The sequence below is a fragment of the Phocoena sinus genome, chromosome 8, assembly GCF_008692025.1.
Source record: "Phocoena sinus isolate mPhoSin1 chromosome 8, mPhoSin1.pri, whole genome shotgun sequence".
NCBI lineage: Eukaryota > Metazoa > Chordata > Mammalia > Artiodactyla > Phocoenidae > Phocoena > Phocoena sinus.
In genome coordinates this window covers 87,801,935-87,820,047 of record NC_045770.1, presented here as the reverse complement: position 1 = coordinate 87,820,047, position 18,113 = coordinate 87,801,935, and the positions used below count along the sequence as shown (strand labels likewise).

The 18,113-nt window shown below is 40.7% G+C and overlaps 1 protein-coding gene across 7 annotated transcripts in view; it reads left to right on the top strand.

Annotated features, from left to right (window-relative positions):
* Positions 1-15,049, top strand: part of TRAF6 (TNF receptor associated factor 6) — a 30,798-nt gene extending 15,749 nt beyond the window's left edge. For all 7 annotated transcript variants that reach the window (XM_032639660.1, XM_032639662.1, XM_032639663.1 and 4 more), the window contains 2 exons: positions 6,338-6,415; positions 7,996-15,049. In XM_032639660.1, the coding sequence (XP_032495551.1) occupies positions 6,338-6,415; positions 7,996-8,865 (948 nt within the window). In that variant the 3' untranslated portion in view covers positions 8,866-15,049. The remainder of the gene's footprint in view (positions 1-6,337; positions 6,416-7,995) is intronic.
* Positions 15,050-18,113: the final 3,064 nt, after the last annotated feature.

The window sequence follows — 18,113 nt, the reverse complement described above, 5'->3', positions numbered from 1 at the left end:
CTGTGAATTCACCTCCTCCCAAGAGTCTACAGCTACACATGGAACAACTTCCTCTTATAAAAACCTAAAGGCTGGCTGAGTAATGACTACACATTAGGCAAATGAGAAGAAAATCACATCAAAGTGGGTAGGAAAGGCTAGGAAACAATCTCACCATATACCCACAAGCAGGAGGGAACTCAAACCCTGGAGCTTCTCCCTGAGGATTGAAGGGTCCAAACCCACTCCTCAGGCATTTCAACTTTTAAGACATACACTGGAGAGATAAGCTCCCCAAATATCTAACTCTGAAAACCAACAGGGCTCATGTTCCTAGACCCACCAGACTCTAGTGATCTTGGAAGCTGCTCTTTTTTTTTTTCTTTTTAACATCTTTATTGGAGTATAATTGCTTTACAATGGTGTGTTAGTTTCTGCTTTGTAACAAAGTGAATCAGCTACACATATACATATATCCCCATATCTCCTCCCTCTTGCGTCTCCCTCCCACCCTCCCTATCCCACTCCTCTAGGTGGTCACAAAGCAGCAAGCTCATCTCCCTGTGCTATGCAGCTGCTTCCCACTAGCTATCTATTTTACATTTGGTAGTGTGTATACATCAATGCTACTCTCTGACTTTGTCCCAGCTTTCTCTTCCCCCTCCCGTGTGCTCAAGTCCATTCTCTGTCTGCATCTTTATTCCTGTCCTGCCCCTAGGTTCTTCAGAACCTTTTTTTTTTTTTTAATTCCGTGTATATGTGTTAGCATACAGTATTTGTTTTTCACTTTCTGACTTCACTCTGTATGACAGACTCTAGGTCCATCAACCTCACTACAAATAACTCAATTTCGTTCCTTTTTATGGCTGAGTAATATTCCATTGTATGTATGTGCCACATCTTCTTTACCCATTCATCTGTCAATGGACACAGGTAGCTTCCACATCCTGGCTATTGTAAATAGAGCTGCAGTGAACATTGTGATACATGCGTCTTTCTGAATTATGGTTTTCTCAGGATATATGCCCAGTAGTGGGATTGCTGGGTCGTATGGTAGTTCTATTTTTAGTTTTTTAAGGAGCCTCCATACTGTTCTCCATAGTGGCTGTATCAATTTACATTCCCACCAACAGTGCAAGACAGTTCCCTTTTCTCCGCACCCTCTCCAGCATTTATCGTTTCCAGATTTTTTGATGATGGCCATTCTGACAGGTGTGAGGTGATACTTCATTGTAGTTTTGATTTGCATTTCTCTAATGATTAGTGATGTTGAGCATACTTTCATGTGTTGGCAATCTGTATATCTTCTTTGGAGAAATGTCTATTTAGGTCTTCAGCCCATTTTTGGATTGGGTTGTTTGTTTCTTTGATATTGAGCTGCATGAGCTGCTTGTAAATTTTGGAGATTAATCCTCTGTCAGTTGCTTCATTTGCAAATATTTTCTCCCATTCTGACGGTTGTCTTTTCATCTTGTTTATGGTTTCCTTTGCTGTGCAAAAGCTTTTAAGTTTCATTAGATCCCATTTGTTTATTTTTCTTTTTATTTCCATTTCGCTAGGAGGTGGTCAAGAAGGATCTTGCTGTGATTTATGTCATAGAGTGTTCTTCCTATGTTTTCCTCTAAGAGTTTTATAGTGTCTGGCCTTACATTTAGGTCTTTAATCCATTTTGAGTTTATTTTTGTGTATGGCGTTAGGGAGTGTTCTAATTTCATTCTTTTACATATAGCTGTCCAGTTTTCCCAGTACCACTTACTGAATAGGCTGTTTTTTCTCCGTTGTGTATTCTTGCCTCCTTTATCAAAAATAAGGTGACCATGTGTGCGTGGGTTTATCTCTGGGCTTTTGATCCTGTTCCACTGATGTATATTTCTGTTTTTGTGCCAGTACCATACTGTCTTGATTACTGTAGCTTTGTAGTATAGTTTGAAGTCAGGGAACCTGATTCCTCCAGCTCTGATTTTCTTTCTCAAGATTACTTTGGCTCTTTGGGGTCTTTAGTGTATCCATACAAATTGTGAAAATTTTTGTTCTAGTTCTGTGAAAAATGCCATTGGTAGTTTGATAGGGATTGCATTGAATCTGTAGATTGCTTTGGGTAGTAGAGTCATTTTCACAATGTTGATTCTTCCAATCCAAGAACATGGTATATCTCTTCATCTGTTTGCATCATTTTTAATTTCTTTCATCAGTGTCATACAGTTTTCTGCATACAGGTCTTTTGTCTCCTTAGGTAGCTTTATTCCTAGGTATTTTATTCTTTTTGTTGCAGTGGTAAATGGGAGTGTTTCCTTAATTTCTCTTGCAGATTTTTCATCATTAGTGTATAGGAATGCAAGAGATTTCTGTGCATTAATTTTGTGTCCCGCTACTTTACCAAATTCATTGAATTAGCTCTAGTAGTTTTTTGGTGGGATCTTTAGGATTCTCTATGTATAGTATCGTGTCATCTGCAAACAGTGACAGCTTTACTTCTTTTCTGATTTGGATTCGTCTTATTTCTTTTTCTTCTCTGATTGCTGTGGCTAAAACTTCCATAACTGTTGAATAATAGTGGTGAGAATGGACAACCTTGTCTTGTTCTGGATCTTAGAGGGAGTGGTTTCAGTTTTTCCCCATTGAGAATGATGTTGGCTGTGGGTTTGTCATATATGGCCTTTATAGTGTTGAGGTAGGTTCCCTCTATGCCTACTTTCTGGAGGGTTTTTGTCATAATGGGTGTTGAATTTTGTCACAAACTTCTTCTGCATCTATTGAAATGATTATATGGTTTTTATCCTTCAGTTTGTTGATATGGTTTATCACATTGATTGATTTGTGTATACTGAAGAATCCTTGCATTCCTGGGATAAACTCCACTTGATCATGGTGTATGTCCTTTTAATGTGCTGTTGGATTCTGTTTGCTAGTATTTTGTTGAGGATTTTTGCATCTATGTTCATCAGTGATATTGGCCTGTAGTTTTCTTTCTTTGTGACATCTTTGTCTGGTTTTGGTATCAGGGTGATGGTGGCCTCATAGAATGAGTTTGGGAGTGTTCCTCCCTCTGCTATATTTTGGAAGAGTTTGAGAAGGATAGGTGTTAGCTCTTCTCTAAATTGATAGAATTCACCTGTGAAGCCATCTGGTCCTGGGCTTTTGTTTGTTGGAAGAGTTTTAATCACGGTCTCAATTTCAGTGCTTGTGATTGGTCTGTTTATAATTTCTATTTCTTCGTGGTTCAGTCTCGGAAGGTTGTGCTTTTCTAAGAATTTGTCCATTTCTTCCAGGTTGTCCATTTTATTGGCATATAGTTGCTTGTAGTAATCTCTCATGATGCTTTGTATTTCTGCAGTGTCAGTTGTTACTTCTCCTTTTTCATTTCTAATTCTATTGATTTGAGTCTTCTCCCTTTTTTTCTTGATGAGTCTGGCTAATGGTTTATCAATTTCGTTTATTTTCTCAAAGAACCAGCTTTTAGTTTTATTGATCTTTGCTATTGTTTCTTTCATTTATTTCTGGTCTGATCTTTATGATTTCTTTCCTTCTGCTGACTTTGGGGTTTTTTTCTTCTTTGTCTAATGGCTTTAGGTGTAAGGTTAGGTTGTGTATTTGAGATGTTTCTTGAGGAAAGATTGTATTGCTATAAACTTCCCTCTCAGAATTGCTTTTGCTTCATCCCATAGGTTTTGGGTCATCGTGTTTTCATTGTCGTTTGATTCTAGGTATTTTTTGATTTCCTCTTTGATTTCTTTAGTGATCGGTTGGTTATTAAGTAGTGTATTGTTTAGCCTCCATGTGTTTGTATTTTTTACAGATTTTTTCCCTGTAATTGATATCTAGTCTCATAGTGCTGTGGTCAGAAAAGATACTTGATATGATTTCAATTTTCTTAAATTTACCAAGGCTTGATTTGTGACCCAAGATAATGATCTATCCTGGAGAATGTTCCATGAGCACTTGAGAAGAAAGTGTATTCTGTTGTCTTTGAATGGAATGTCCTATAAATATCAATCAAGTCCATCTTGTTTAATGTGTCATTTAAAGCTTGTGTTTCCTTATTTATTTTCATTTTGGATGATCTGTCCATTGGTGAAAGTGGGGTGTTACAGTTCCCTACTATGATTGTGTTACTGCCAGTTTCCTCTTTAATGGCTCTTAGCATTTGCCTTATGTATTGAGGTGCTCCTGTGCTGGGTGCATAAATATTTACAGTTGTTGTATCTTCTTCTTGGATTGATACCTTGCCATTATGTAGTGTCCTTCTTTGTCTCTTGTAACAGTCTTTATTTTAAAGTCTGTTTTGTCTGATACGAGAATTGCTGCTCCAGCTTTCTTTTGATTTCCATTTGCATGGAATATCTTTTTCCCTCCCCTCACTTTCAGTCTGTATGTGTCCCTAGGTCTGAAGTGGGTCTCTTGTAGACAGCATATATACGGGTCTTCTTTTTGTATCCATTCAGCCAGTCTTCGTCTTTTGGTTGGAGTATTCAGTCCATTTACATTTAAGGTAGTTATCGATATGTATGGTCCTATTACCATTTTCTTAATTGTTTTGGGTTTGTTATTGTAGGTCTTTTCCTTCTCTTGTGTTTCCTGCCTAGAGAAGTTCCTTTAACATTTGTTGTAAAGCTGGTTTGGTGGTGCTGAATTCTCTTAGCTTTTGCTAGTCTGTAAAGGTTTTAATATTTCTGTCGAATCTGAATGAGATCCTTGCTGGGTAGAGTAATCTTGTTTGTAGGTTTTTCCCTTTCAGCACTTCAAATATGTCCTGCCACTCCCTTCTGGCTTGCAGAGTTTCTGCTGAAAGATCAGCTGTTAACCTTATGGGGATTCCCTTGTACGTTATTTGTTGTTTTTCCCTTGCTGCTTTTAATATTTTTTCTTTGTATTTAATTTTTGATAGTTTGATGAATATGTGTCTTGGCGTGTTTCTCCTTGGATTTGTCCTGTATAGGACTCTCTGCTCTTCCTGGACTTGATTAACTATTTCCTTTCCCATATTAGGAAAGTTTTCAACTATAATCTCTTCAAATATCTTCTCAGTCCCTGTCTCTTTCTCTACTTCTGGGACTCCTGTAATTCGAATGTTGGTGTGTTTAATATTGTCCCAGAGGTCTCTGAGACTGTCCTCAATTCTTTTCATTCTTTTTTCTTTATTCTGCTCTACTGCTCTACTATTTTATCTTCCAGGTCACTTATCCGTTCTTCTGCCTCAGTTATTCTGCTATTGATTCCTTCTAGAGAATTTTTAATTTCATTTATTGTGTTGTTTATCATTGTTTGTTTGCTCTTTAGTTCTTTTAGGTCTTTATTAACTGTTTCTTGTATTTTCTCCATTCTATTTCCAAGATTTTGGATCATCTTTATTATCATTACTCTGAATTCTTTTTCAGGTAGATGCCTATTTCCTCTTCATTTGTTTGGTCTGGTGGGTTTTTACCTTGCTCCTTCATCTGCTATGTGTTTCTCTGTCTTCTCATTTTGCTTATCTTACTGTGTTTGGGGTCTCCTTTTTGAAGGCTGCACGTTTGTAGTTCCCGTTGTTTTTGGTGTCTGTCCCCAGTGGCTAAACTTGGTTCAGTGGGTTGTGTAGGCTTCCTGGTGGAGGGGACTGGTGCCTGTGTTCTGGTGGATGAGGCTAGATCTTGTCTTTCTGGTGGGCAGGACCGCATCTGGGGGTGTGTTTTGGGGTGTCTGTGACCTTATTATAATTTTAGGCAGCCTCTCTGCTAATGGGTGGGGTTGTGTTCCTGTCTTGCTAGTTGTTTGGCATGGGGTGTCCAGCACTGTAGCTTGCTTGTCATTGAGTGGAGCTGGGTCTTAGCATTGAGATGGAGATCCCTGGGAGAGCTTTCACCATTTGATGTGACATGGAGCCAGGAGGTCTCTGGTGGACCAGTGTCCTGAACTTGGCTCTGCCACCTCAGAGACACAGGCCTGACACCCGCCCAAGCACCAAGACCCTACCAACCACAGAACTGTTCTCCCAGGTACCAAGCTGATCCTCTCACAATCATTTTACACTGAATCAGGCTTTTTCAAATGCCAATCTGCTCATCTCATCAGCTACAGATATTTCAGTGACATCTTATTGTTCCTATTTATTCTTTCCAGTGGTGGACCAACAGTGGGGCAGGGAGAGTGGTTTGTCCAAGCTAAAATCCAGCTGGAGGATGTCCGTAAATATCATTTTAATCTTTGTGGGCTAACTGGTTTCTGTTGCAACTATTCACTCAGCCATTGTAACAAAGTCAGCCACTGACAGTATATGATTTTGTTTAGATGAAGTCTAACTCTTCATTTCAAGTGTGATCTTGTCAAACTAGACTATCATATGCAGGGTAAAACATTTTTCAACCTTTGTTTTGGTTTTCAGATGCCTAATCATTATGATCTAGACTGTCCTACAGCCCCAGTTCCATGCACATTCAGTACTTTTGGTTGCCATGAAAAGGTAAGGTTTTTTTTTTTCCTTTTAATTCTTGAATATAGATCAAGAAAATTAAGTTATATAGTGTAGTGGAGGATACCAGTGGATTGGAGATGGCCAACACACATTGTTTATGTGGTCTTAAGCTCCAAGAAATTGGGACTCAGAATATTAATTTTGAGAAGTAGTTGGTGATGATAATGGGAGGTGTGATTGGGATCACACAGAGTGTACAGGAAAGAGAAGTAGAACAGGAAAGGAGCCATGAATGAACAGTCTCAGACGTTGATGAAACAGGCAAGGAGAAGTTATTGTTATGATCTCCAAAATTAGTTTCAAGACTTGGCGATCAGTGTGTCAAATGTCTGAGAGGGAGCATTGTTTATGATAAGTTGATCTTTCTGGAGAGTGCGATTACACTTCGGCTTTTCCACTGTGCCTTTTTATCTGACTTTTTTACAGTAAGTATGTGTTTAATAATTAAAAAAATAAAATGAGCAAATAGTGTATAGTATGGTTACACTTTGTGAGAAAATTCTGTATTGTTTGTGTGCGTAGATACAAAGACTTAAAGGAAATGTATCAAAATGTTAATGGTAGTTAGGTGAGATAATAGGTAACTTATTTTCTTTTTGATCATCTATACTTCCTATTTTTCTGTAATATACATGAATTACCCTTACAATAAAAATTGTTAATGATTTTTTTTTTCATATAACAGGCTATTCTTTTTTTTTTTTATTTTTTTTTTTATGCGTTACGCGGGCCTCTCACCGTTGTGGCCTCTCCCGTTGCGGAGGACAGGCTCCGGACGCGCAGGCTCAGCGGCCATGGCTCACGGGCCCAGCCGCTCCGCGGCATGTGGGATCTTCCCAGACCGGGGCACGAACCCGTGTCCCCTGCATCGGCAGGCGGACTCTCAACCACTGCGCCACCAGGGAAGCCCTAACAGGCTATTCTTGATGATCTTAGAAGAGTATGAAGACAGGGAAGATTCCACTTTGCAACTGATTTGTAAAAATAAGTGAGGGATTGGGGGCAGGCAGTGCAGGTGGACTCCTCTTGGTTATAAAAGGAGAAGGGAGAAAATGATACTAGCTAGAGGGAGATACAAGATCAATAGAGAGGTTTGCCCCTTTTTTTAAACAGGAAAGACTTTACTAATTCTGTTCTGAGGGGAAGGGTTAAGAGGAGAGAATGTTTGAAAATAAAGGAGAAAGGGGATAGCTAAGCAGAATCTCTGAGGTGTTGAAAAGGGGCAGGTGCCAGTTAGAGCCCAGGTGAAGCATTAATCTAGGACAAGAGGAGAGTCAGCTCTGAATCAGAGAAGAAGGATGAGTATAGATCCTGATACTTTTACAGGTAGGAGGGAGGTTTTTTTCTGAGTCCCTGAACGATTATTCAGCAGATAGCCTCTCGGTTTTTCAGGGAATTAGGAGGCAAGATCATCTTACTGGATCGAGAATCTGATGAAATCAAAGAAGGTTGTAGGGGATTGAGGGAAGTGATGACATGGCTTAAAAACCTTTTCTTTGGCTTGGCTAGGTCCCTTTCCTGGTGCTCACGTCTCTGTTCCTAACCTAAGGCCTGTGCATGATTTTCAGATGCAGAGGAATCACTTGGCACGCCACCTGCAAGAGGATACCCAGTCGCACATGAGAATGATGGCCCAGGCTGTTCAGACTTTAAGCCTTGCGATAGCTCCCGCACCTCAGCGTGGCATGCTGCCATGTGATTCTGCCTCTCTGCCCCGGATTTCCTCTGGGTGTCACTCAGAGGTCCAGAATTTCCAAGAAACCATTCAACAGTTAGAGGGTCGCCTTGTAAGACAGGACCATCAAATCCGGGAGCTGACTGCAAAAATGGAAACTCAGAGCACGTATGTAAGTGAGCTAAAACGAACTATTCGAACCCTTGAGGACAAAGTTGCTGAAATAGAAGCACAGCAGTGCAATGGAATTTACATCTGGAAGATTGGCAATTTTGGGATGCACTTGAAATCTCAAGAAGAGGAGAAACCTGTTGTCATTCACAGCCCCGGATTCTACACAGGCAAACCCGGCTACAAACTATGCATGCGCCTGCACCTGCAGCTACCGACTGCACAGCGCTGTGCCAACTACATATCCCTCTTCGTCCACACGATGCAAGGAGAGTATGACAGCCACCTCCCGTGGCCCTTCCAGGGTACGATACGCCTTACCATCCTTGATCAGTCTGAAGCACCTGTAAGGCAAAACCATGAAGAGATAATGGACGCCAAACCAGAGCTGCTTGCCTTCCAGAGACCCACAATCCCACGGAACCCCAAAGGGTTTGGCTATGTGACCTTTATGCATCTGGAAGCCCTAAGACAAAGAACCTTCATCAAGGACGACACGTTATTAGTACGCTGTGAGGTCTCCACCCGCTTTGACATGGGCAGTCTTCGGAGGGAGGGTTTTCAACCACGAAGTACTGACTTGGGGATGTAGCATCCCCTCATTTGTTTAAGAAACAAAACAACAGAAAAAACATTTGGAGAAAACTTGCCCTCTTTTCAATAACATACAAACAAAAAAAGCAATGGGGAAGATATACCCACCAGTGAATGTGGTTAGAGAGGTCACTTGCCACTTTCCTGTTAAAAATATCTGAAGCAGGGCTTCCCTGGTGGCGCAGTGGTTGAGAGTCCACCTGCTGATGCAGGGGACACGGGTTCGTGCCCCAGTCCGGGAAGATCCCACATGCCACGGAGCAGCTAGGCCCGTGAGCCATGGCCGCTGAGCCTGCGCGTCCAGATCCTGTGCTCCGCAACGGGAGAGGCCACAACAGTGAGAGGCCCGCGTTATTGCAAAAAAAAAAAAAAAAAAAAAATCTGAAGCAGTTTTCTCGGGAATGTACGTGTTCCCTGCCTTTTAAAAATGGTTACACTCAAAGTGCCTGTGGCCTACTGCAGCAGTTGTTTGTCTAGTAGGATATCTCTTTGGTTTATTTTCATGGGCTCTTGCTCCAGGGGGGTTTATTGTCAAACCCAGGTTTGGAGTAGTAAAGCTCAAACCTTTTATTAATAACGGACGTTCCATAAAATTTCCACGTATTCTTATAGTGTTAGCTGCAATATATTAAACTTGAGAATCACTACCGCCTCGTGCTGGTGCCAGCGAGAATAATTATTATTCTTGAGTTCTCATTTTATTTGAACTCCTGTAGATTTCAGAGGATTTGAACCATAATCCTTGGAAAGTTTAAGTTCTCATTAACCCTGTTTTTTCCGCCTGCAGGGTGTTTTTAAGGATATTCAGGGACTAGTTTAAACCCTAAATATAAGCTTACTAAGTGTGGATATGTTGTTTGTTGAATAATTCTTGTTTCATTGTACCTTGCTTATTTACTTGAGGCTACAAAGTAGCATCTTGTCCAGAGTTTAGAACTCTGAGAACCATGTGGAAACCAGCTGCTGGGTGTTAATGCTATAAATCCCTTTTGTCTATTCCAGGCAGAGTGAATTCCACAGGCCTACCTATGTTCTCTGTTGCCTAATGGTTGTAGGACAAGGAGATGCACACACATAATCACCAACAAAAATTTTAAATGGCTCAACTAGTCAACCAGTAGGGCAGCTCATTGGTGGTGAGGAAAGCTATTTGAGCCAGAAATTTTCAGCTCTTTTGAACACCTTCTGGTTTAGTTCAATTAATGGAAGAAAATTGCTGTCCTAAATGCAGAATTTCTTAATACTTGGGAGATCATTGGTGTACCTGAGAGGTCACCAAACCAAGGTTGGAAGTCATAGTGATTATATCAGGACTTGAGTGGGTGGCTTTAGTCCCACAGTTCATACCTGAGGAGGATCACGTGGAATGTATTGAAGTGGCCATTTGTTCCTAATAGGGAGGGATGGGTTTTGTGCCACTAGATATTTGTTAAAAGCCTTAGATACTAAAGATTATGGTGAAATGTAGTTCTCAGGGCGTCCCACAACTAGTACAGGCTCTTATGAAGAATCTGAGAGGACCCCTACACCATGCTGTTTACACAAGATTGTTTAAAGTTGTCTGAGGTAGTCCTGCAACTCCAGAGAGGCCAAATCAGGGCCCCTGGCCAGTGTTCAAGATCAGCCTTCATTTCAAGAGGAAGCCAAGAGACCGTGCAAAGGAATGGTCTCGGTTCCAGGCAGACCCAGCAAGTGTCACTCTGACCTTTCCCTTTACTTTTCTGTCTACTCTCCTTACCCACCCCACATCCAGGCTCCTGCTCTCGTGGGTTTATTCTATAAAGTGGGGGGGGAAAAAAAGGTCATACAGGGACCCTGTTCCCAGTGCCGCCATTAGCGGCAGCTGCCCGTCACTAGCTCACAGTTGGCTTGCTGGCAGTTCGTGCTCCGTGGCCCCTGAGCTCTCCACCCAGCTCCCAAGGATCACTGCGGCACAGCCCTCTAGGTGAGGAGCCTGGCACCGCTGCTGTTCCTGTGATGGTTTTCCAAAAATAAATAGCTGTCCAGTTCCATGTGAAAAATAAATGGCAGTTACTCTTGTATAGAAACAAAAAACCTGAAGGAAATATACTAAACTCTTTTTGATGACTTATTTTCTTCTTTGTGCTTTCTTACATGTTTTATATTTTTTTTACAGTAAACATGTCCTTTTCTCGGAGAAAAAAATGTTGCCACAAAACATTCGACCCTCACAGAGAAGGAAATAGCATTTAAAAGCTTCCTGGTCAAATTTCTATTAAAAGCATGGCTGTGCATTAGGTACTGAGGCGAGCCATTTTCTGCTTTGGTTATGTTATTTTTTTCTACTAACTTGGGAGCCTTAATCCAAACAAAAACAGTTTTTTGCCTCACTTCAACTTTTAGCTTCAGGTTTCCCTGAAGGAGTTGAATTAGCTATTTCTAAGGTCCATGCCAACCATAAAATTCTGTTTTAAGAAATGAAGTGCTAACCAGCAGAAAGTTGGCAATATCTACAAGAGGATTTTGCCCGTAGAAAAATTGCTTTATTTTTTTTTGCTGACATAATACTTCAATTTAGTATCAATGTAGGGTCTCCTTTTAATTTGAACAATTTTTTTAACCCCCAACATTTGGCATTTTGTAATAAACCTGCCACTTACTTTATACTGGTTGTTCATTGTGAATATAGAGTAAAAGTAATGGTCAAACTCTCCATATAGAAACTTTTGGTGACTTCAACTCAGAATCCACTCTTAGCTGGAAAGTGGCTCTCTTCCGTTCATTTTTCAAACCTCCTGCCTCACTCTGAAACATGCTGGTTTCACCCAGTTGGCTAACAAGTATTTGAGCTGTGTATTTATGTTTTATTAACCTTTTAACATTTATCTTTGGACATTGTTTTTAGACATTGTTAAATTAAAAATAAATTGTTTTTTTCTTTTCCCAGAGGTGTCCAATCCAGTGTTGGATGAAACTTGCCGCAGGTCATACCCTTTGTTATTGGAAAACAAAGTCAGGATGTTGTGGTAGTTTGGTAGTTTTTTACTGTCTGTTAGCGGTTGCAGCAGTGACAGTTTCTGGCTGTACTACAAAATGATTAAACTTTTATTGGGGGGAATAAAAATAGAATAGAAAAAAGTGAAATAGGATGAAAATTGAGGGGTTTTTTCCGCTAAAGATGGACTAACAGAGATGTTGAATGATCTCTAGCATTTAGTTTTTGTGGCAGGTATAAAATTATAAAATTGTCCCCCATTGCTGTTTTTATACCGTAAGTCTTAGATAAACTAAGAGCATGTTTATGAATTATGCAGTTAGAGTACATTCTCACCAAAAAGGAGCAGTTGCTTGTCATTCCTTTATCCAGGGAATCCTCAAGTCTCTGGTGACCAGAAAACATTTTTAATTATTAGAGAGGTTTTTCTAACTTAAGGCTTTGCAATAGCTTTCCTTAATTCAGTTACTGCTGTTCTTGTTTTGCCTCAGTTAAATTCTACTCACTGTTTTATGAGAAATACCATCAGGTGTTTTTGTGATGCCTAGTTCCATAGAACCTAAGCAGTGCAGTGCCTTGAGGAAATGAAAAAGGGACAATAGTCATTTGTGTTTTTCCTTTGAAATACATTTTTAAAAAAATTCCCGGGTGCATATATATGATAAGCTGTAGTTAGTTTCACAGTCGCTATTGTAGAGTCTAGAATGGAGTTGGCACTTCCAAATTCCTAGTATCCAAAAAGGTGATCTGATGAAATCAAATAGATGCATCTCTGCAGATCATGATGTTCAATCACAGCCCTCACTTTTAGTCAAAGGCAAACACCTGCAAGGAGATGCCCAGTTGCTTCACTAAGATGCGGTCTCTCAAAGGGAGAACCTCCTCTTGATAGAGCTTCCCTGTCTCTGCTGACGAATTGCATTTATCCCAGCTTTCTCCCAGATAGATTTCAGGATAAAAGCTAAATAGAACGCCAGTGGGAAGAAGGGCAGATGGATTTCTGTATTCCAAGGAAGAGATGCTATCAGTGGCCCTGAGGGGAACATCAACTGAGCGGCAGGGGCAAGGTTCTGTCCATAGCTGAAACCCCAGACTTAGCACAGTTCCTGGCACACAGCACACACTCAAATATTAACAATGAACATTCAGTGAAAATACTGGTTGAGGTGCACCACTTTTTGGCAGGTTATTTGTCATGTGAGTTTTCGGTGATAAGAAATAAACGTTACTTTTATTTTGCTTTTTCCCCCCAGCACTTTATTATGAAATTTTCCAAACATGCAGAATTGTTGCAAGAATTGTACCATGGCCATCTACCACCTGGAATCCACAAATAGCATTTTGTTAACATTTGCCTTACCACTTCAGAGATGCTCCTTTTAATGAGACTTATTAAGGTTGGTTTCTCTTTAAAAAATCGCACTGCTAAGATAATTGAACACCTTTAATTCAGTTGTCTTAAGCTCCTCCGGGAAACATGATATTTGCTTTATAGCTAATTGTAGTCCTTAATTTAAGCTAGTTTAAACTTGTAAATCTGTCATGCTGAATTTCAATCTTATTTATTTTGCCTGAAGGGATGTTTTTTATAATAGAATTATTAGAAAGTCCTTGATCAATTGTACAGAATATTCTAATGTTATTTCCACACTTGATTATCCAATTAATTTCTCTGGTGAGAGTGCAGTTTTGGCCCCATTTTGCTTATGCAGCGTTCCAGGATTATGTTCCCAGAGGGCTTGAAGAGGCAGGGTAATTTAATGTATAAACCAGTAAATTAGGAGCTAAGAGATTTAGATTTTATTCCTGACTGACCACAGGCAAATCACTTCTCTCTGTGTCCATTTATCTACTTGAAAAGTGGGGACTAGAATTTGAAATTTAGATATTATTAAGTAATGGGTAACATTTATTAATGCTTGGATCTATTAAGAAAGACACTTCAAAAAGAAAGAAAAAATACACTGTGAATCTGGGGAGGCTCTCTTAATTCTCTAACTGTATGACAAGCTACGGAATGAACTCTGACTTTTGAAAAATTGAAGCATGGGAAACGGTCGAAGTGTCTTATCAAAACCCCGCTGTTGCTTAGAACTTACTATTGCCACAGAATTTGTGAGTGTTTTCCTAATCCATCTGAACTCTGAAAATAATGTATTTTGTGTGGGGGGGGGTTGGTGAATACAAAGATGGGAAGAGGCAGACATTCAACACAGAAAGATAGAAAATCAGTGTTCAGTTTAAGAACAGGTTGTGTGGAAGGGCCGGGCTTAACGCAGTCATCCCGATTCACTGCCACACCCTCCTCTGCTCCCCGAGCATCAACCCACACCACACACAGTACCAGCCCTGCTCCTGCCAGTCCGGCCTCAGGTGGTCTCCATCAGGTCGATGAGATGAAATTACAGGGTCGGCCAAGGGCTAAGCAGGGTCTCTGTTCTCCATTTAGCAGATGAGTGTGCTCTGTTCTTTCTAAGCCCAGGTGATGGATGTAGATTCACGTTTATCTCCAAAGGCGCTTAGAGTTTTTACCGTAGATAGCATCTTAGTAGTGGTTGCAAAGATATGACCAAAACAGTGCTCCTTGATTGGGATCTTGTTGAATATTAATTTAGATGAAAACAAATGCCAGACTGACACACCTAACCCCTCCTGTCTATTGTTATAATGCAGCTTATCTAGTGTGGAGACAATGCTTATTCTTCACAGTCATTGGTTACAATATTAGAATTTTCTTAAATGAAAGGAAATTGGTTAGTGGTTACTTCATATCACTTTTGGGGAACAATTTAAGTTTTGCTTATGATTTTCAGAGGCATAAGCAAGAAGTGACTCAGGTCAAGTTAGCCTTGCTTGTCTTGCAAAATAAGCTAAATTAAGCTTTTCTTGTATGACCAAACTGGTTGTGTCTGCTCAGGGAGTTTTCAAGTGTGGTCTTCATTTGTGTTTAACAACACGTCTTAACTTCTAGTCCATTCTTACGGATGTCTGTTAACGCTGTTGTCACATTTTCAAAATTAACTTTTGTAATTAAGGGACCAGCAGGAACAGGATTACTTTATAAAGTGACAGTTGTAGCCTTGGCAGAAAATGAGGCAAAATCACAGAATATTTGCTTGGTCTGGGTAGAGATTTGTACATTTTAATACAAAAGTGGGTCAGCAAGTCTGATCTTCACAGAATTTATACTGCTGAAAGATAAATAATAAAACTGCGCTGAAAAGTAGATCTCAAACTCCTGAAAAATCATCCTTCCCCTCCTTACCCCACCTTTCCCACTGGCTGCTCTATCCTGACTGGCAGGCAGGGGTTGATTTAAAAATAGTGAGCTTCTGTCTGAGGAGGTCTGGCCTCTTTGTCTCAATCCCAGGTTCCTTTCCCCCGGCTGCTCGTTTCTCTTGAGGTGTCTAGCTAAAGTAGACGAAGCCCCACCAAAAGTGCTTAAAGATGGTAACTAGTCATTTCCTTTAGACTAGTTAGGAGCCTGAAAGTAAAATTTTTTCCAGTCTAATCTGAAATTCCTTTGGAGCCATTGTGAAAGAAGAGGAAAGAAGGCAGGTTTATTGAATACAACTAGACCGATAGAACAGAAATTGACTGTTTATTAATGCTTTTAGGATCAGTTTTGCAATCTTTTTTTTCTCACTACCCACAGTAAATTAGATAGAGATAAATGAATAAATAATATGTACACCAACTCACCTGACACGAAAGGTTTCTGAAACACTTGCTTTTACTACACCTGATCCGTTCTGACATTTTCTGTTCTTTCTTCACTTTTAAAATGTAGCCCCCAGAACACAAACGACTTTAACAGAATGCAGCTTGCCTCATGAGTCAAGATCTGAGGGTTTTAAATAGCCCAGAAGGCTAGAGGCCAAATGCATTCCCACACGCACGCACACGCACACACGTGTCCACTGGGCTTAGCGGGGCCTTCCAGCCTGTGCCTTGCTCTTGTTCCATCCACCCCGACCCTGCAGCCTTGCCTCTCAGGGCCTGGTCCTGATGCTCCTGCCTCCCTCTCCTTCTCTCAGCCTGAGGTGGAACCCCATGGTTCCGTAGAAGGAAAAGTCCACTTCCTGTTTCTCCAAGATTCAGGTCCTCTCCTGCTCCACTGCTCCTCTGAACTCTTCTGTGGGCTGAAGCTTTACTAGAACAAAACCCAGAAAGATTTACAAAATCCTCAGTTGTTGCCTTTTGTTTTGCTTTTGCCATATACCTCCCTCCCCTGAGGCAAAGAGGTGGCGTGCTACCTGAAAGAGGCAGGTGGCCTACAGGGAGAGGAGGGGAGGATTTCTTAATATCTCAAAGAGTTACTGGCAGCACTGAGCGTCTTCTCAATCAGACTATGAGCTTTCAAGGAAAGGAATCAGTTGGGGATCAGAGATCTCTAATATGATCCTGGCCTTAAAGGATAATTTTCAAAAAAGAGTCAAATTACGGTTCTCATACAGATATTAAATGAGCATGTGTTAAAGATTTTCTCTAACTCTTAATGAGGGAAGCAGGCAGATGCTATAACCGTCCAAATGAGAACCCAAAGAACAGACACACCTAGAAACGAAGAACATTTACATGAATGTCCAAATGGAAGCAAACCCAGTTTCTTCCTTGGTGTGGGGCAGGGGGAGGGGGGGAGTCAAGCAAATCTCACAGGACATAATTTCCGTTTCTAGAAATAAGAATCATTTTGCATTGCTCTCGGTTATCTACAGGACAGAGCTGTAAAGTAGCTTCCTTAGAATGAGACTCATAACCCTGAAGGGTGTGCTTTGGACTACACAATGCATAGTGTTCCATCAAAGCACAAAATGCCCCTGCACCCTGCACTAACGAGAATTCACTGCAGTGTGTGAATGATGGTTAAACACATCTGTGGGGCCCATTCCCGCCTAGAAGTGGGCTGCTCCAACTGGTGTGGGATGACAGCGGGTTCTAGCTTCTACAAAACTCCAAACTGGAAGACGGGCCTGAGTAGAGCAAAGCCAGCTGGAGCCTCATTTGGCAGTAGGGGGCAGCAGAGCTTCATCCCTAAAGCAAGCAACCTTCAGAAGGAAATCTGTAAAATAGGATTAGCCTGGAGTCCTTACCCTTTTAAGGAGTCCAAAAAGTCCCCTAGATTGTATGCAAAAAGTTGTACTTTGTGGCTTTTTAGGGGAAGAGAGTCCTTAATTTTTTTTGCTTTGAGTCTGATGAATGCTACAAAGCACTTTCCCCCATACTAGAAATTACACCCCCAACTATCATATTCACAGGTTGGTTGCCAAATTAGCTTCAAATTAGAAACACCTGAGGAATTATTAGGTCGACCCATACAAAATCACCTTTTTTGTAAGGTCGATAAAGAGTTGAGTATCAGCAATTTCTCGAGGTTCAACTTATGTGTTCAGATTCCTGGTCACCCCCACTCCTCTGCCCCTGTTCTGATATAGCCAGTGGGTGGATGAACATTGGAGATCAACTGCTATCTCCAAGTTGAAGTTTAGGAAAATGGACTATTGGACTCTAGCACATCCCAAAGCCTCAACCTTTAACCCCGGTCATCTTTGTCCTCGCTAAGCAGTGAGAATCAAGTCAGCATTAGTACCATCGCCACCACGCAGTTCACTGGGGGCTTTCGCAAGGTGTCTGGGTCTGAGGACCATCAGCCTCAGAATCTTCTAGGGTGCTTATTAAAATGCATATCATTGGGCCCTGGCCAAACCCCCAGAATTAGACTTTTTGAGCGGTGGGCTGGGGAATCTGCATTCTAAACAGGCTCTCCAGGTGACTCTTCACAGGAGATGGAAGGAGAGAGTATGATCTGAGGTCTACCAGCTAAATCAAAGTATAATTGTTAAGATGGTAAAATCATGGCTCTCATTCAAATATAGAATATGTCAAAGGTTTTGTTCAGCTCATTAATTTATGATGGAACCATTAGATGGTAAAGCTGATTCCAAGAGCATCTGGGTAAAAAGAGTTTATATAATCTATCAGGAAAAGCATTTTCAAAACAACAAAAAAAGAATGTTAGAATTAAATGGCTAGGTTACAGAAGAAACTGGTTAATGTCTTACAAGCTAATAAAGCCATAACCTTTGGGGTTATCTTTCCTACGAAATAGAAAAATACAAATTAACATGTAACTTTGCAGTATCTGGGCTATGATCAAATAATAAATAGCAAAGTCAAACAGAGAAATATTCTCCCAGAAAATTAAATAATCCTCGGGCAACTTGTTAAATAATTCCCCGGTGTGACTCTAAAAGGACATACAGCCCAACTTTTTGCCTTATTTTCAAGTT